Raw genomic sequence first — 19,481 nt, forward strand, 5'->3', positions numbered from 1 at the left:
GTTTTTCCTTTTTTTTTTTTTTTTTTTGATCTGTTTCACATATTAGACTTTGACTTGTTTGAAGAACAGCTTCCTATGGTAAAAAATTCTGGAAAAAAAGATTCCCTGGACCAGCTGATTCCTAAACTGCTAACACCGCGTAGGTCCGCAGTTCACCTGGAACAGCTTTCACTGTCCTCCCTTCTGGCAGGGCTCCCTCGAAACGCTGGAGAACACAAAACCAAGGAGAACACAAAACCAAGGAGAACACAAAACCAAGGAGCCGGGGAGAGGAGGAGGGAGGGGTGTGACCAGCGGCTCCGGCAGCCTGGAATGTTCTCTGGAGGACTCTGCACGCACAGGAGGAGCAGAGCTCAGAGCAGAGCGGCCTTCTGGGAAGGCCCCTCCTCATTGCAGCTGGCAGGCCCCGCCTGCGCTCAGGAGCCCTGCATCTCTGTCCAGTCACCCTGCTGCAGGATGTGCTGCAGCAGCCCATTGACCACATCCAGCGTCTCGTCCCTCTCCAGCACGATGTCATATGAGTCCATGTAGCGCTCCCGCCGCTCCTCCACCTGTCCGGGGAGCAGAGAGCGAGAGTCCCCCAGCGCCCTGCCCTCTGCCCAAACCGCTGTTGCGCACCAGGGGCAGGGGAGGAGGGCCTTCAAGCCACGACTCCCCAAAAGGAGTTCAGGGTTACCCGGCCCTGTCCTTTGGAGACACACATGGCCGTGGGTGCAGGCTGCCACAATTAACCCCTCGGTCAGTGTCAAAAGGAAGGTCACAAGGATTAAGAGACAAAAAACCAGATGTTACCTCTAACCTATGAGAACTGAATTTTCAAAAGCCTTCCGCACCTGCTGGCTGAGTCTGATGCCATACTGTGCCCCTCTACGACCCTGGTTTCATCCACTAACACCTTGTCTGTTTCTACGTCTTCCTTCTCTAAACTATAAACCCACATCTTGAATACCAACATCCCCCATCTCAATCATGCCCTTATAGGTAAGATTTAGGAGGACTGGTGATCAGCCCAACCACTTTCTAAACTATGTCACCTTGGGCAAGTTACTTAATCCCCCTGCCTCAGTTTCCACACTTATAAAAAGGTAAAACAGTCACTACACCTCCAAGTATGACTATACAGATTAGCTGGTCTTATGTTCCTGGCACAAAGTGAGCACTCAGTAAGTGTGAGCTCTGATGATGTGCTCTGACCTCCAGATCATGCCCTGTGCTGTGCACACAGCTCTGACCACTGGGTACCTCTTGTTTCCTAGGAGACTATGGCTTGTGTCTGACCTCTGTGCCTCTAATACTTCACACAGTGTGTATCCCATAACAGGAATGAAGGAGCCAGCCATGAAGAGCCCGGGTCTCATACCTACCTTGTCATTTAGGAAGCCAATCTTGAGAATGTTCTCCACGCCAGGAACCCCATCAGCCATTGTGAGGTCCCCCATGGAGTCTCCCAGCAGGAGGATGTTGGTTTTGCCCTGAAGCTGCTGGAAGTAATTGGAGTTCTCGAACACAGAGCTGTTCTTGTTGTAGGTATGGATGAGCTGGCCCTTGAATCCGTTTAGGAAGCCCTAAGTAGTCAAGACGAGAGACACACAGAAGGGCTACAGGGACCTATCGAGGGCCGGTTTTCCAGTCTGCCATGGAAGAAACAGAATCCTGAAAGCCACAGATAATGCCAACACTTCACTGCGGTCCAAACTAGGGTCAGCAAGCTAGGGCTCGGGGGCCAGATTTGGACTATTTTTGTAAATTAAGTTCTGTGTGTGTTAGTCGTTCAGTCGCATCTGACTGTGTGATCCTATGGACTACAGCCCGCCAGGCTCCTCTGTCCATGGAATTCTCTAGGCAAGAATGTTGGAGTAGGTTGCATTTCCTTCTCCAAGGTCTACTGGAACTTAATTTATAGGCCCATTTGTTTACATCTTCTCAAAGGCTGCTTTTTTGTGTGACAGGGTAGTTGTGAATGATCCTAGGAAGATATTTACTATCTGTTCTTTTATAGGAAAAGGATTTTTTGTTTGGTTGGGTTCTTTTTGGCCATGCCACATAGCTTAGGAGATCTTAGTTCCCCAACTGGTGACTGAATCCAGGCCTCAGAAGTGGAAGCACAGGACAACCAGGGAATTCCAAAAAAATGTTTCCAGCCCCTGTTTAAACTAACAGAGGCCATCAGATATTGTAGATCACCTGCTCTGGGGGAAGCAAGAAGCTGGGATACAAGCATTGCCCAGGCTACATGTGTGCTAACCTCAGCTGTGGGCTGCACCCTAACCACAAGTCAAAGGGATGAACATTCCAGCCTTGGTCTTAAGGGGAAGAAGTCAGAATATGGGTGAGTCAGTGTAGCCCACCTCTGGCTCAAGCAAAACAAGTCCAAGTCCAAGCCCCTGAGTACCTAGGATGGCACATGACCCATGACAGTGACACAGGGCCTGGCTGAGCCCTAAACTAGGTCTTCCCCAGCAGACAGACCACTGTCAGCCAGACATGCAAGAATGGGTCTTTCAAAAGCAACTGTCTCTAGCCGCGTTAATAAATAAATAGCTGTCAAGGGCAATGAAGCCAGCATGCCTTCCACTCCCTCCTCCTGCCCCCAATCCCAGTTAACATTCAGGGTGAAGCACACTGGCTGGCAGTCCCCATCCTTCTTCCAGCCCCAGCCCTAATGAGATGCAGCTCACATCTTCATCAAACTCCATGTAGTTAGACATGATGTGGATGTTGGGGTGGAACACCTTCCTCTGCCGGATCATTTCTTCCAGGACATCCCCAATGCCCGCAGAAAAGATGAAAAGGGGAATGTTGTTCTGCGAAAGGGTGTTGAAGAATGTCTTGTATCCATCCCTGAAACCAGATGAATGGTTCTGAAACTGCATCGCCTCTGCTACTGCCCTTTATTTTCTATTTGGGTTACATCTGTAAAAATTTTCTTTAAACTTTTTTTTTTTTTTCCTTGGGCTGCACTGCTCTGTATGCGAGATCTTAGTTCCCTGACTAGGGATTGAACCTGTGCTCCTGCATGGAGAGCTTGGAGTCTTAACCACTGGACTACCAGTTAAGTCCCTCTAAAATATTTTAAATTGAGGTATAAAATACATAGAATAAATCATTAAAGTGCACTAATCATTAAGTGTTCAGCTCAATTAATATTTATAACATGTATACATACATGTGATACCTACCAGGTCAAGGTTCCCTCATGTCCCTTCCCAGTTGATGGCACCATCCCCATTTTGACTTCACATCACCATTGATTTGCTTTTCCTGTCCCTGAACTTCACATAAATCATATAAACACATTTGCTTGTTTGTTTGTTTCTAGATGATTTTGACTGAGCAAAATACAACCAGGTGGCTCTCCTAGGGTGGCTTCAGTGGAGAGCACCCCCAACCTCCCCGCGCACAATTCTTGAGGGAAGGCACCCGTGCTGACTCTTTCCTATACGTGCCCCCATCCCTCCTCTGATAAAGAACGCTCCAGCAGAGAGAGCTGAGCTCTGAAGGACACCGATGATCAAGGGTCCCAGGCCGGCCAACTCCCATGTCTGGATAAAGAACACCAGTTACCATGGGGATCCCATAAGTCTTTTTACCACTGGGAAAAATTACCAAGACACTGTTTGTTCTAGAAGATGGAGCATCTTCACCACATCCGTTACCAGCAGTGTGTGTCCTCGGACACACCCAAGCACAGAAAATTCTCTGGCTGAGTCCAGAGAGGAAAAACAAGACCTTTTCCTCATGCAGCTACTCATGGTGCTAGGTCCCTTCTGACTCTTCCAGCGACTCCTCTTCAACTCCCTTCCAGCCTCGCTTTGTGAGCAAACCCATTCCAGTCTGGCAGAAGCATTTTCCGGAGCAGGCAGCTCACCTGAGCATTGCATTGGACTCTCTTACCACCTGGGCTATCTGAAACTTCTGAATCTTCTGTTGACACAGGAGGTCATGTGCTTTGGTCCACCTGGAGAGAGACACCCCACAAAACCCTAAACTCAAACCACTAAGTAAAATGCCCTTTCCCATCGCAGGCCTGAATCCCCTTTGGAAGTGCTGGCAGTGGAGGCCTCATCCTTTTCCTCGGAGCCACTTCCTGCGGGACCCTGGTTGTCCCTAAAGGAGGGGGGTGAGACAGCAACACTGCAGACCACAGCTGGGTGAGTTGCTGCTGATGCCAAAGTTCTTCTGAACCCTTTCTCTGGGGCTCTGTCCAGTGATACTGGTTTTTCTGAGGCGGGTTATTGCCCCAAAGCACTAAGGGGCTTATCCCCCAAACTAAAGGGCTTCTAGTTTACTCCAAGGATTCTCAGTGAGCCCCCTACTTCATCCAGCAGCAGCCATGAGTGACCTGTCTGTGTCTGGACAATCTGTTCTAATAGCTGGGAGTGTGGCATTCGGTTGAGCATTCAGTAAGGTAAAGGAGCCTGCATCTGATTTCAAAGCCAGACCAAGCCATCATTCACCACTACTGGCACTTACCATTCTACCATGTGAGGTAACTTCTCTTTGATGGTCCGGTGTGGGTCAATCTCAATTGGGTAATAATGGTGAAAAAGCGCTTTGAGCTGTGACATCCAAAATGAAGAGAAAAGTCATCAGTCTACATCAAGTTTTCCCCAGCAGAGTCCTACAGTCCCACATGAGAAAAAAAATCACCAGTCACCCAGAAGATGCAATTCATATAAGGGAGTCACAGGAGCTTCAGAGCTGGTCATCCTGTATTCCAGCCCCACCCCCACCCCCCTGCCCCAAAGACTGAGGTCTAGGCATCAACAACACAAAGAGGCTTTGTAATGAGGTACATCTAGAATTTTGTTGCCATTGTTGTTGTTATAAATTAGCCCAGGCATCAGCACTTAATCAGTAAGAACTGAGTTAATGCTGTATCTCCTAAAACGTGGTATGCTTTCTTAGGTAGTAGGCAAGATAACTTAGGAGCAGGGGAGCACATGGATAAAAACACATTTCATTTTAGTGGTTTGGGACTCATTTTAATGCTATGTCAGAAAAAGAAAGAAAACAAACACATCAAACTACTGCTTTCACAGAGATTGTTTCTTTTGCAAGTGTAGCAGTAGTCGTAGTGGTAGCTGCTCAGTCGTGTTCAACTCTTGGTGACTCCACGGACCGTAGCCTGCCAGACTCCTCTGTCCACGGAATTCTCCAGGCAAGAATGCAGGAGTGGGTAGGCATTCCCTTCCCCAGGGTCATCTTCCTGACCCAGGGATCGAACTCGGGTCTCCTGCACTGCAGATTCTTAACTGTCTGAGCCACTAGGGAAGCCCAACTGCCCTGCTTTTAAAGATTTAAGTACTACGAGTTGCACTTAAATCTTGAAAAGCCGGGCAATTTAGATAGATCTGGTAAAAAAAACACGCTCTAGTGGAGCTAAAATACTGTAGTATGTTCAGGGATAACCATTGCACTGCCAACGTCAGGTGGACAACCTCACCGGGAGCATTTCCATGTGCCTCCTCTGGCTAAGGTCACCTTCCACATGCCTGGACCCTCCAGACTTTAGGGAGGCTGCTTCAGGGATCATGTGTCACATGGTTCAGTCAGTAACAGTGCCCAATAAAAATAGGAATGGACAGAGTGAAGAATTATAATTCTAATACATGCATGGTCTCGGAATATTATGAGATCAAATGGAGTCCGCGACCATCAGTCCAAAAAAGGGTTAAATTCAAAGACAGGAAGCCCCTAAAATGTATTAAAGATTCTTAATTATTTGAATGTGAGAACATTCTTCTGAAAGTAAAACAGAACTCAACAGAATATAATTTTTAAAAATAAAAAAATTTCTTTACATAAATTTTGCCTTATGAATTTCTTCAGAAAAACATCAACACCAGAAATCCTAGTTTTCTCTAGCTTCTTTATCCTAGAGAGGGCACCCAAACCTTTTATTTGTGAATGAAGCTCTCTGAAGTTGCTACGATCGGGGACATGAGGGACCGAAAAGAGTGACTTCCCAAAGGTGATCAGTGGTAGAGCCAGACTCTGCCTTAAGCTACACATGGCATCTCCAGAGACACAGGTGTAGAAACAGAAAGTCCATCTATAGCTCACTGCCCATCCTAATAACCAGTAATCATGCAGAGTACTGGAAGGGCTGACCACCCATGGCCGGCCGACGCACTGCTTAGTACACAACTGGGTGAACTTCATAATCAAGTGGAACTAAATGATACAGTTACTTAGAAGAAAGAGCTCAGCAAAGAAACGAGCAGTTAGCACAGCTCTGCTCCGGCACAGAGGACATTGATGGGAAGAACGTGGAACAAAGTAAAATGAACTCCAAGGCTACAGGGATCACCTTATATTATCTGTATGCATCTTGTAGAAATGGGGAGTTTCATACACAGACATTAATTCAGAAGTCTTTCTTGGTAACTGCTAATGCACCAAGAAAATTTATACTATCAAGGAAACAGCATAATACAGTTAAAAAGTTTGGGAAAACCAAGCTCTGCATCTTGCTATGTGACTTTGAGTTAAGTTGTTCAAACCTCTCCAAGTCTCTGTTTCCCCATCTGTTAAATGGAGGCAGTAAAACATCTCCTGGAAGTTCCATAGCTAGCAGTAAGCATATTCCAACCATCCATTATTACATGTCTTAGCCAATAAGGAAAAGCTATCTCAGTGTATAAGACTAAGTCCACCTGGGAATTCCCTGGTGGCCCAGTGGTTAAAACTCCTCCCTTTCATTGCCAAGGGCCCTGTTCAATCCCTGGTCAGGGACCTCTACGATTCCACAAGCCACACACACACACACACACACACACACACACACACACACATAAAAAAAGACTAGGTCCACCTGAGCACAACAACAATTTTTTTAAAAAATTAACCTTCTACGGTCTCAACCCTGGAATCTTTGGTCCTAACCAAGAACCACTGGATGCCGTATATGCCAGCCGTTTCTAAGCAAAGAAGGGAGTAACCCACCTCTTTCCGGCACTCCTCACTGATGATCTTGCTGTTATCCAGAATGTCTGCAAAAACACAGAACTCCTTTTACTTGTGCCTTAGAAGCCATCATCCTGTCAAGTCCAATAAAGCAAGCTTGTGTGTGACTTACTGTAAGAAGAAGGGCATCGTATTCCATTATATGCAAACCTGCTCAAGGTCATGTCAAAATCAGAAATGACCTGAAATGCAAAAGAGAGATGATGCCTAGACAGGCACCTTCCAGTGTAGCCCTGCATCAATATGAATACGGAAAGCCAAACAGCTCTATGCCCAGCCTGCGGGCACAGCCCTGGGGGAGTTAGGAACAACTGGAGAGGGAAGGAAGAACTAATTCTAGTTAGTACCCGTGCCAACTCAGAGAACATCCAGTTTCGTGGAGGGTAGGGATGGGGACTGCAAAATCAGGACCTCTTCTACCCTTTCAATAGCACCCATCTCAATGCCCTGGCTTCTCTTAAGATGCCTCCTCCTTCTGGCTCATCTCCACATCTGCACCTTCTTCAGGAGCCCACCAACCTCAGCTAGTAGGGACAACAAGACCCGGAGGCCTGGTGTGGGGTGCTTTCTGTCTAAAGAAATTTGAGAACATTGAAATCTAGGTTTTCGGACAGGTGGGCTCTCCTCCAAGGCAAAACAGGCTTGCCCTCAAGTCCCTGGCTATTTCTAAAGGCTGAAGGCTTACCTGCACGTGTCTGCAGCAACGCGGTAAGGCGCCCAGGGCAGGCCACCTCCCCAGCCACCCTCATCCCGCCCAGCGGCCCCGACCGTGCCCCCCGCGATACCTGTAAGCGGTCTTCCCCGCCCTTGCGGAGGGCGCCCACGATCTCCTGCACCCGTCCGGGCTGCCGCATCAGGACCGTGGCCTTCATCAGGGTGCTCACCTGTCCCGAGACCCGAGAGAACCGCTGATTCCAGCACCGCGCAGGGCCCAAAGGGAGCCCCGCGAAGCCGGGCCGGGGGCGCAGGGGGCGAGCAGGGGCTCTGGCAAGGCCTGGGCGTCTACGGGCCGCACTGGCGCGGCGGGGCCCAGACGGCCTGCTGGGGGTCGCGGAGCGCCCGGGGGTTCGGGGTCAGCCCCACGCCGGTCTCCTGCTCCCACCTCACCTCCTCCGCCATTGCGCTCGCGGGCCGGTCGGCGGCGTGGACACAACGACCGCCCCGCGCCTGCACTGCGCAGGCGCCGCTTCCGACCTGGGCGGATCCGGGGGCGGGGGGCGGATCCGGGGGCGGGGTGGGGTTGGGGTGCCGGCTTCGAGCCCAGAGGTGGTGGGTTCGGTGCAGGGTCTGGAGAAGCAGGCGGCCTCTGGAGGGCCGCGCGGCGCTGTGCGCGTGCAGACCCTGCTTGAGAGCCCTGTGTTGAGGACGGGGAGGGTCCCAAGAGGCAGAGAGTACGTGGGTGCCATTCCTTGCAGAGCAAAACCCTGACCAGAGTGGTCATTTCCAGGCTTACAGTTTGCATGATCAAAAGGCTGCAGGAAGGGAAGGGATGTGAAGGAGACATAAGTGAGTTCTGTTGAACAGCTGGAAGGTGCTTCCCTCTCTGGACTCGGTCATCATAGAAGATGGGTGACTCACGTCCAGAGGGCAGGAAGGCCCTGGACAGGTGGACCAGAATGAAAGCTCATCCATCAGCTTTACTTCTTCCTTCTGCCTTCTCTGACTTAGCTTCCCAGAACTCTGTGTGGGAGTCAAGTGCCGGGCTGTAGAAGAAGGTAGATGGATGCTACAGAGATGCCCAACTGAACACCTGAAGTAGGCCACAGGAGTTAGAGTGAAACAGAACTCTGATATGGTGGTGCTGGTGGTCACGGGGCCCTGGTCTTCTGGTTGCGGAAGGTGTGGGGTGGTCTTCAACCTGAGTGGTGCCTTGGGGCAAGGGAGAAGGAAGAAGGACAGGGACAGGAGAGAGTTCCAGAACCTGAGAACACAATCCTGAGAGTGACCTCACTGCGGCCCCAGGATTCTGGAACCTGGACTGCCTGATGGGCCCTATATGAAAGATGTAGTAGGGAAAAGGAGCGACAGCTGGCTAAAGGGGCCCCCCCACAATCCTCCCCGACACCCTAGGACAGCAGCCTCTCTCCGCTGATCCCAGGGTGCCATGGAGATGGAGAGCGCGGCGGCCTCCACACGGTTCCACCAGCCTCACATGGAGAGGAAGATGAGTGCAATGACCTGTGAGATCTTCAACGAGCTTAGGCTAGAGGGCAAGCTCTGCGACGTGGTCATCAAGGTCAATGGCTTTGAGTTCAATGCCCACAAGAACATCCTCTGTAGCTGCAGTTCCTACTTTAGGTATAACAGGGTTGCTGAACTAAGCCAAAGGGGGAACTGGGCTCATTCTGAGACATTTTGGTTCATTTCATGTTTCCCACCCCATGATCTTAAGTTTAGGGATCCTGTCAAAGCCCTGGGCTTCTGTAGACTGGCTTCTTTGTAGACAGGCCTCTGAAGAGGCCCAATCAGGGCCGGAGCCTCTCTGGTTTTCAACTGAACTTCAACCAGCTGTTGGTGGGTCAGGTGCTTTTTTTTTCTTTGATTTGCACCCACACCAACCTTTGGGATAGTTGGACACCTGTACTGGATTTCCTACTTAAACCTAGGTAACAATGCCACCTCAGCTACCCCTTAAGCCCCTGAGACTTTCAGGCAGGGTGATAAATTAACAAGGATAGAGAGGGTGGGAAGGGGGGTGAAGGGAAAGAACCCGGGAAATATTTATCAGAAATAAAAGGAAGTTTGAGCCGAAAGTGTTGTAATCAGGAAGGTGAAGAGCTATCTTGCTTATGAGCTGAAAATATTTGAGTACTCAGTTCCAATGAAGATATGGTAAGTGTGTCCCACCTAAAAATTCTCATTCATGTAAACTTAGAGCAAGGTATACAAAAAGGTCGAATAGCGCATATTTTAAGTGGACTTTTGCAGGCCACACAGTCTTTGTCACAACTACTCCACTCTGCTTTCAGTGCAATAGCAGCCATGTTTTGTTGTTGTTCAGTCGCCCAGTTGTGTCTGACTCTTCATGACCCCATGGATTGCAGCACGCCAGGCCTCCCTGTCCCTCACCATCACCCAGAGTATACCCAAGTTCATGTGCATGGTATCAGTGATGTCATACAGCCATCTCATCCTCTGATGCCCTCTTCTCCTTCTGCCCTCAATCTTTCCCAGTATCAGGGTCTTTTCCAATGAGTCAGCTCTTTGCATCAGGTGACCAACATATTGGAGCTTCAGCTTCAGCATCAGTCCTTCCAATGAATATTCAGGGTTGATTTCCTTTAAGATTGACTTGCTGTCCAAGGGGCTCTCAAGAGTCTTCTCCAGCACCACTGTTCGAACACAACAATTCTTCGGTGCTCTGCCTTCTTTATGGTCCAGCTTTCACCACCATACATGATTACTGGAAAGACCATAGCCGTGACTCTACAGACCTTTGTTGGCAAAGCAATGTCTTTGCTTTTCAACACACTAAGTTTGTCACAGCTTTCCTGCCAAGAAGCAATTGTCTTCTGATTTCATGGCTGCAGTCACCATCCACAGTGATTTTAGAACCCAAGAAAAGGAAATCTGTCACTGCTTCCACCATTTTCCCTTCTATTTGCCATGAAGTGATGGGGCTGGATGCCATAATCTTAGTTTTTTTAATATTTAGTTTTAAGCCGGCTTTTTTTACTCTCCTCCTTTACCCTCATCAAGAGGTTCTCTAGTTCCTCTTCACTTTCTGCTATTAGAGTGTTATCATCCACATATCTGAGGTTGTTGATGTTTCTCCTGGCAATCTTGATTCCAGCTTGTAACTCATCCAGCCTGACATTTCTCAAGAAGTGCTCAGCATGTAAGTTAAATTAACAGGGTGACAGCAAACAGCTTTATCATATTCCTTCCTCAATCCTGAACCAGTCAGTTATTCCACACAGGGTTCTAACTGTTGCTTCTTGACCCACATACAGGTTTCTCAGGGGACAGGTAAGATGGTCTGATATCCCCATCTCTTTGAGAGTTTTCCACAGTTTGTTATGATCCACACAGTCAAAGGCTTTAGTGTGGTTGATGAAACAGAGGTAGATGTTTTTCTGGAATTCCCTTGCTTTCTCTGTGATCCAATGAATGTTGGCAATTTGATTTCTGGTTCCTCTGCCTTTTCTAAACCTAACTTGGACATCTGAAAGTTCTTGGTTCACGTAATGCTGAAATCTAGCATGCAGGATTTTGAGCATAACCTTACTAACATGACAGATGAGTGCAATTGTCTGGTGGTTTGAACGTTCTTTAGTACTGCCCTTCTTGGGAATTGGGATGAGGATTGACCTTTTCCAGTGCTGTGGCCATTAGTGGGTTTTCCAGATTTGCTGACGTATTGAGTGCAGCACTTTGATAGCATCATCTTTTAGGATTTTTAAATAGCTCTCCTGGAATTCCATCACATTGACTAGCTCTATTTACTTTTAATAATTTATATTTTTACTTTTGACTTTGCTGGGTTTTCATTGCTGCGCGTGGGCTTTCTCTAGTTGTGGAGAGTGGGGGCTACTCTCTAGTTGCAGTTTACAAGCTTCTCATTGCAAAGCTCAGGCTCCGTAGCTATGGCACACAGGCTTAATTACTCTGCGATATGTGGAATCTTCCCGGACCAGTGATTGAACCTGTGTCTCCTGCATTGGCAAGCAGATTCTTAACCTCTGGACCACCAGGGAAGTCCCACTAGCTTTACTGACAGCAGTGCTTTCTAAGGCCCACTTGACTTCACACTCCAGAAGGTCTGACTCTGGATACCTTTCTGTGGTAAAGGGACTTGCATAACTCAATGAAGCTCTGAGCCATGCCATGTAGGGCCACCCGAGATGGACAGGTCACAGTGGAGAGTTCTGACTAAACAAGGGAATGGCAAACCACCCCAGTATACTTGCCATGAGAGCCCCATGAAATGTATAAAAAGACAAAAAGATATGACACTGAAAGATGAGTCCCCAGGTTGGAAGGTGTCCAATATGCTACTGGGAAGAGTGAAGGACAACTACTAACAGCCCCAGAAAGAATGAAGCAGCTGGGCCAAAGCGGAAATGACGCTCAGTTATGGATGTGTTTGGTGATGAAAGTAAAATCTAGTGCTGCAAAGAACAGTAGCATAGGAACCTGGAATGTTAGGTCCATAAATCAAGGTAAACTGGACATGGTCAAGCAGGAGATGGTAAGAATAAACATCAATATTTTAGGAATCAGTGGAATAAAATATACAGAAATGGGCAAATTTAATTTCAGTTCAGTTCAGTAGCTCAGTCGTGTCCAGCTCTTTGTGACCCCACGGACTTTAACATGCCAGGCTTCCCTGTCTATCACCAACTCCCAGAGCTTGCTCAAACTCATGTCCATCAAGTTGGTGATGCCATCCAACCATCTCATCCTCTGTCGTCCCCTTCTCCTCCTGCCTTCAGTCTTTCCCAGTATCAGGGTCTTTTCCAATAAATCAGTTCTTTGCATCAGGTGGCCAAAGTATTGGAGTTTCAGCTTTAGTATCAGTCCTTCCAATGAATATTCAGGACTTCCTTTAGGATCGACTGGTTTGATTTCCTTGCTGACCAAGGCACTCTCAAGAGTCTTCTCCAACACCACAGTTCAAAGGCATCAATTCTTTGGCGCTCAGCTTTCTTTATAGTCCAATTCTCACATCCATACATGACTACTGGAAAAACCATAGCTTTGAATAGATGGACCTTTGTTGGCAAAGTAATGTCTCTGCTTTTTAATATGCTTTCAGAGTCGGACACGACTGAAGCAACTTAGCAGCAGCAGCTAGGTGGTCATAGCTTTTCTTCCAAAGAGCAAACATCTTTTAATTTCATGGCTGCAGTCACCATTTGCAGTGATTTTGGTGCCCCAAAAAATAAAGTCTGTCACTGTTTCCACTGTTTCCCCATCTATTTGCCATGAAGTGGTGGGACCAGATGCCATGATCTTAGTTTTTTGAATGTTGAGTTTTAAGCCAGGTTTTTCACTCTCCTCTTTCACCTTCATCAAGAGGCTCTTTAGTTCTTCTTTGTTTTCTGCTATAAGGGTGGTGTCATCCACATATCTGAGGTTATTGATATTTCTCCTGGCAATCTTGATTCCAGCTTGTGCTTCATCCAGCCCAGCATTTCACATGATGTACTTTGCATATAAGTTAAATAAGTAGGGTATCCTTGACATACTCGTTTACCAATATGGAACCAGTCCATTGTTCCGTGTCCAGTTCTAACTGTTGCTTTTTGACCTGTATACAGATTTCTTAGGAGGCAGGTAAGGTGGTCTGGTATTCCCATCTTTTGAAGAATTTTCCAGTTTGTTGTGATCCACACAGTCAAAGGCTTTGGCGTAGTCAATAAAGCAGAAGTAGATGCTTTTCTGGAACTCTCTTGCTTTTTCGATGATCCAACATATTGGCAATTTGATCTCTGGTTCTTCTGCCTTTTCTAAACCCAGCTTGAACATCTGGAAGTTCTCAGTTCACATACTGTTGAAGCCTGGCTTGGAGAACTTTGAGCATTACTTTGCTAGCATGTGAGATGACTGCAATTGTGCGGTAGTCTGAACATTATGGCATTGCCTTTCTTGGGGATTGGAATGAAAATTGACTTTTTCCAGTCCTGTGGCCACTGCTGAGTTTTCCAAATTTGCTGGCATATTGAGTGCAGCACTTTCACAGCATCATCTTTTAGGATTTGAAATAGCTCAACTGGAATTCCATCACCTCCACTAGCTTTGTTCATAGTGATGCTTCCTAAGGCCGACTTGACTTCACATTCCAGGATGTCTGGCTCTAGGTGAGTGATCACACCATCATGGTTATCTGGGTCATTAAGATCTTTTTTGTATAGTTCTTCTGTGTATACTTGCCACCTTTTCTTAATAACTTCTGCTGTTAGGTCCATACCATTTCTGTCCGTTATTGTGCCCACCTTTGCATGAAATGTTCCCTTGGCATCTCTAATTTTCTTGAAGAGATCTCTAGTCTTTCCCATTCTATTGTTTTCCTCTATTTCTTGGCATTGATCACTGAAGATTTTCTTATCTCTCCTTGTTATTCTTTGGAACTCTGCATTCAAATGGGTATATATTTCCTTTTCTCCTTTGCCTTTCACTTCTCTTCTTTAATCTATTTGTAAGGCCTCCTCAGGCAACCATTTTGCATTTCTTTTTCTTGGAGATGGTCTTGATCACTGCCTCCTGTACAATGTCACCAACCTCCGTCCATAGTTCTTCAGGTACTCTGTCTATCAGATCTAATCCCTTGAATCTACTTGTCACTTCCACTGTATAATCATAAGGGATTTGATTTAGGTCACATATGAATGGCTCAGTGGTTTTCCCTACTTTCTTCAATTTAAGTCTGAATTTTGCAATAAGGTGTTCATGATCTGAGCCACAGTCAGCTCCCAGTCTTGTTTATGCTGATTGTATAGAGCTTCTCCATCTTTGGCTGCAAAGAATATAATCAATCTTATTTTGATATTGACCAACTAGTGATGTTCATGTGCAGAGTCTTCTCTGGTATTGTTGGAAGAGGGTGTTTGCTATGACCAGTGCATTCTTTTGGCAAAACTCTGTTAGCCTTTGCCCTGCTTCATTCTGTACTCCAAGGCCAAATTTTCCTGTTACTCCAGGTATCTCTTTACTTGCTACTTTTGCATTCCAGTCTCGTATGATGAAAAGGACATCTTTTTTTGGCATTAGTTCTAGAAGGTCTTGTAGCTATTCATAGAACCATTCAACTTTACCTTCTTCAGCATTAGTCGTTGGGGCATAGACTTGAATTACTGTGATAATGAATGGTTTGCCTTGAAAACGAACAGAGATCATTCTGTAATTTTTGAGACTGCACCCAAGTACTGCATTTCAGACTCTTTTGTTGACTATGAGGGCTACTCTATTTATCCTAAGGGATTCTTGCCCACAAAAGTAGATATAATGGTCATCTAAATTAAATTCATCCATTCCAGTCCATTTTAGTTTACCGATTCCTAAAATGTCAGTGTTCACTCTTGCCATCTCCTGTTTGACCACTTCTAATTTATCTTGATTCGTGGACTTAACATTGCAGGTTCCTATGCAATATTGTTCTTTACAGCATCAGACTTTACTTCCATCAGTAGTCATTTAATTTGGTTGGACCATTATATCTAGTACTGCAGGCAAGAATCCAATAGAATAAATGGAGTAGCCCTCATAGTCAACAAAAGAGTGTGAAATGCAGTACTTGGATGTTACATCAAAAATGACAGAATGATCTCGGTTCATTTCCAAGGCAAACCATTTCAACATCACAGTAATTCAAGTCCATGCCCCAACCACCGATGCCAAAGAAGCTGAAGTTGATCACTTCTGTGAAGACATAGAAGACCTCCTAGAACTAACACCAAAAACAGATGTTCTATTCATCACTGGGGATTGGAATGCAAAAGTAGGAATTCAAGAAAACCTAACAGGCAAGTAACAGGCAAGTTTGACCTTGGAATACAAAATGAAGCAGGGCAAAGGCTAACAGAATTCTGCCAAGAGAATGCACTGGTCATAGCAAATACCCTTTTTCAACAACACAAGAGACGACTTTACACATGGACATCACCATATGGTCAATACCGAAATCAAATTGATTACACTCTTTGCAGTCAAAGACAGAGAAGCTATATACAGTCAGCAAAAACAAGACTTGGAACTGACTGTCGCTCAGACTATCAGCTTCTCATAACAAAATTCAGGCTTAAACTAAAGAAAGCGGGGAAAACCACTAGGCCAGCCAGGTACGACTTGAATCAAATCCCCTATGAATACCATTGGAGGTGATGAATAGATTCAAGGGATTAGATCTAGTAAACAGCGTGCCTGAAGAAGTGTGGACAGAGGTATGTAATATTGTACAGGAGGCAGCAAACAAAACCATCCCAAAGAAAAGCAAGAAGGCAAAGTGGTTACCGGAGGAGCCTTCACAAATAGCTGCAGAAAGAAGAGAGGTGAAAAAGCAAGAGAGGAAGGGAAAGGTACATCCAACTAAAGGCAGAGTTTCAGAACAGCAAGGAGAGACAAGAAGGCCTTCTTCAATGAACAGTGCAAAGATATCGAGGAAAACAACAGAAGGGGAGAGACTAGAGATCTCTTTAGGAAAACTGGAAATACCAAGGGAACATTTCACCCAAAGATGGGCACAATAAAGGATAGAGACAGTGGAGACCTAGTAGAAGCAGAAGAGATCAAGGAGAACTGGAAAATAGCCATGGACAATTCTAACTGAAAGGACATGGCTGTGTTCCAATAAAATTATTTTATTATCAAAATTTGAATTTATTATAATTTCCAGGTGTCACAATATTTTTCCCAATTTAAAAATGTAAAAAAATTCTTAACTCTTGGGCAGGACAAAAATAGAGGAGTTAGGTTGAATTTGGCCCAGAGGCTATAGGTTTGCAGACTTCTTTGATAGAGAATTTGATCTCTGAGCCCATATTTCCTTAAACTTCCTAGAAAAAGGATGCAAAAATATATTAGGGCAGGGACTTCTGCAACACCTAGAAAAGTACCTAGCTATTTAGAAAGGACCCAATAAATAATTGTGGAATAGTGGTCATTTATTCATTCAATAATTTCTTATTGAGTGCCTATTTTGTGACAGGTACTGGGAAAAAAAACAACACATAAATATTCCTGTTCTCATTAAGTTTACCTTTGAATAGGGGTAATAGGCATTTAATAAAATATATATCTGATCATAATTGCTAGGGAAAAAGAAGATAGGGAGTGGTTATTTTAAATAGGATTACCATTTTGCTGACAAAGTGACATTTGAGGAAAGACTTCCAGGGGGTGAAGTCTTAGAAGATATGGAAGTCTGGGGCAGGGGGGTGGCGGGGAGCCTTCCAGGCCAAGTAGAAAGCAAAGTGCAAAGGACCCAAGATGGAAGCATCTCTGGTGTATTCAAGGAAAGCAAGGCCAGCAGGGCTGGAATAAGGTGAGAAGGAAGGCGAGAGGAAATATGATTAGAGAGGTATTCATGGTCCAGATCTCAGGGGTCTTTTGTAGTCCCTGGTAAGGATTTCATATTTTACTCTGTAAATAACAAGGGAAGCCAGTGGAAGTTTCTGAGTGGAAGAGGAGCATAAACTCATAAGGATCACTCTGGGGGCTGGGATAAGACTGTAAACTCTGGAGATGTCAAGGGCAGAAGCCGAGAGATCAGTTAGGGCAGGGGTCCCCAACCTCCAGGTCACAGACTGATACCGGCCTATTAGGAACCAGGCTGCACAGCAGGTGAGTGGCGGGCAGGTGAAGCTTGTATTTACAGCCTGTGCCCATCACTCTCACGACTGCCTGAGCTCCACCTCCTGTGAGATAAGTGGCAGCATTAGATTCTCACAGGAGCAGGAATCCTACTGTGAACTATGCATGCGAGGGATCTAGGTTGCAGGCTCCTTATGAGAATCATCCTGAAACCATCCCTACCTCCCAGTGCATGGAAAAATTGTTTTCCACAAAACTGGTGCATGGTGCCAAAAAGGTTGAGGACTGCTGAGTTAGGGGGTTTATTCGCAATAATCGAGGAAACAGATGGCAGTGGCTCAGACTAAGAAGGTAGCAACAGGAGTGGTGCGAAGTGATCAGATTCTGGATATGAATAATACTTGTTTTAAAAGTGTATTTGCTCAAGTTTAATTTCTTTAATTGGGGTAGAGTTTGATGGACAATGGGCTGAGACAGAAAAGACCTGGGTCATACTACCAGCTGTAGATCTCAATTTCTCCATCCCTAAAATGGGGAAAAGGGCTACTGATCATGAAAATAGGAATAAAAGTGACCAAAGATCTTGGAAAGGTTCTTTTGCCCACTATATAAAGCCTACTCTCCTCCCTCTTACCTCACACCGATGTATTTCCAATATACTGTGTGCTATTTGGAAAATGTCCAAACTCTCCACAAGAAAAGGGTGGGGGTGGGGGGCGGGGAAAACATGGCAGACCAGAGAGAAATATTTCAGTGACTGCTAGTTTTTGTCTCTCTTCCAGAGCTTTGTTTACAAGTGGCTGGAACAACACTGAAAAGAAAGTATACAACATCCCTGGCATTTCCCCTGACATGATGAAGCTGATTATCGAATACGCATACACCCGGACGGTCCCCATCACACCGGATAATGTGGAGAAACTCTTGGCTGCTGCAGACCAGTTTAACATCATGGGTATTGTCAGGGGTTGCTGTGAGTTCCTCAAGTCGGAGCTGTGCTTGGATAACTGTATCGGCATCTGCAAGTTCACGGACTACTACTACTGCCCTGAGCTGAGGCAGAAAGCCTACATGTTCATACTGCACAACTTTGAGGAGATGGTCAAAGTCTCAGCAGAGTTTTTAGAGCTCTCAGTCACTGAACTTAAGGATATCATTGAGAAAGATGAGCTCAACGTCAAACAAGAAGATGCTGTATTTGAGGCCATTTTAAAATGGATTTCTCATGACCCCCAAAATAGGAAGCAGCATATTTCAGTTTTGCTTCCCAAGGTCATTTAGTTATTTTTTTGTGGGATGCTTTAATTGTTCACTCTTTTTTTTCTGGCTGAGCCATGTGACTTGTGGGATCTTAGTTCCATGAAGTGAAGTGAAAGTCGCTCAGTCGTGTCCGACTCTTTGCGACCCCATGGACTATACAATTCGTGGAATTCTCCAGGCCAGAATACTGGAGTGGGTAGCCATTCCCTTCTCCAGGGGATCTTCCCAACCCAGGGATCAACTCCAGGTCTCTCACATTGCAGGCGGATTCTTTACCGGCTGAGCCACAAGGGAAGCCCAAGAACACTGGAGTGGGTAGCCTGTCCCTTCAGCAGATCTTCCCGACCCAGGAATCAAACGGGGGTCTCCTGCATTGCAGGTGGATTCTTTACCAACTGAGTCAGTTCCGTGCCCAGGGATCAAAGCCATGCCCCTAGCATGGAGGTTCACTTGGAGTCCTAACTACTGGACTACCAGGGAATTCCCTTAATTGCTCACTTTTGATTCATTAATCCCAGAGGGATTGTCCCAAGGACTACACTCAGACGTTTGACAGATGCCAGAGTTGTCGTTATATTTATATATATACTTATATATAACATATATATAAATATACACTTATATATGTGGACTTCTCAGGTGGCACTAGTGGTAAAGAACCTGCCTGCCAATGCAGGAGATGTAAGAGACTTGGGTTTGATCCCTGGGTTGGGAAGATCCCTTGGATGAGGGCATGGCAACCCACTCCAATATTCTTGCCTGGACAATCCACGGACAGAGGAGCCTGCTGGGCTCCGGTCCATAGGGTCACAAAGAGTTGGACACGACTGAAATGATTTAGCACGCAGTCACTTATAGATGTACATATGTAGAAGGCATCCCCTGCCATTCTCTGGAATTTTAAAGCTTTCTTCGCCCCTGGCATGGCTAGTTCCTTCTGCCCCAATTATTTTCTCTTTGACCAAAATTCTGATAGTGGGGGAAGGAGAAAGCAGGTCTTC

The 19,481-nt window shown here is 46.0% G+C and overlaps 2 protein-coding genes across 3 annotated transcripts in view; one reads left to right on the plus strand and one right to left on the minus strand.

Annotated features, from left to right (window-relative positions):
* NT5C3B (5'-nucleotidase, cytosolic IIIB) overlaps positions 1-19,481 on the minus strand; it is a 25,665-nt gene continuing 6,184 nt past the window's right edge. Inside the window, exons 1-9 of one of the 2 annotated variants that reach the window (XM_070389831.1) lie at positions 8,072-8,139; positions 7,755-7,848; positions 7,082-7,151; positions 6,949-6,995; positions 4,474-4,559; positions 3,869-3,958; positions 2,679-2,841; positions 1,365-1,565; positions 2-551 (exon numbers count right to left, since the gene is read on the minus strand). In XM_070389831.1, the coding sequence (XP_070245932.1) occupies positions 417-551; positions 1,365-1,565; positions 2,679-2,841; positions 3,869-3,958; positions 4,474-4,559; positions 6,949-6,995; positions 7,082-7,151; positions 7,755-7,848; positions 8,072-8,088 (903 nt within the window). In that variant the 5' untranslated portion in view covers positions 8,089-8,139 and the 3' untranslated portion in view covers positions 2-416. Of the gene's footprint in view, positions 552-1,364; positions 1,566-2,678; positions 2,842-3,868; positions 3,959-4,473; positions 4,560-6,948; positions 6,996-7,081; positions 7,152-7,754; positions 7,854-8,071; positions 8,140-19,481 lie in introns of those variants that run through there. The other variant, XM_070389830.1, reaches the window with a different exon arrangement.
* Positions 8,684-19,481, plus strand: part of KLHL10 (kelch like family member 10) — a 12,826-nt gene continuing 2,028 nt past the window's right edge. The window contains exons 1-2 of the mRNA XM_005899226.2: positions 8,684-9,267; positions 18,003-18,492. Of these exons, the coding sequence (XP_005899288.1) occupies positions 9,074-9,267; positions 18,003-18,492 (684 nt within the window). The 5' untranslated portion in view covers positions 8,684-9,073. The remainder of the gene's footprint in view (positions 9,268-18,002; positions 18,493-19,481) is intronic.

The sequence above is a fragment of the Bos mutus genome, chromosome 19 (genome assembly GCF_027580195.1).
Source record: "Bos mutus isolate GX-2022 chromosome 19, NWIPB_WYAK_1.1, whole genome shotgun sequence".
NCBI classification, from domain to species: Eukaryota; Metazoa; Chordata; class Mammalia; order Artiodactyla; family Bovidae; genus Bos; species Bos mutus.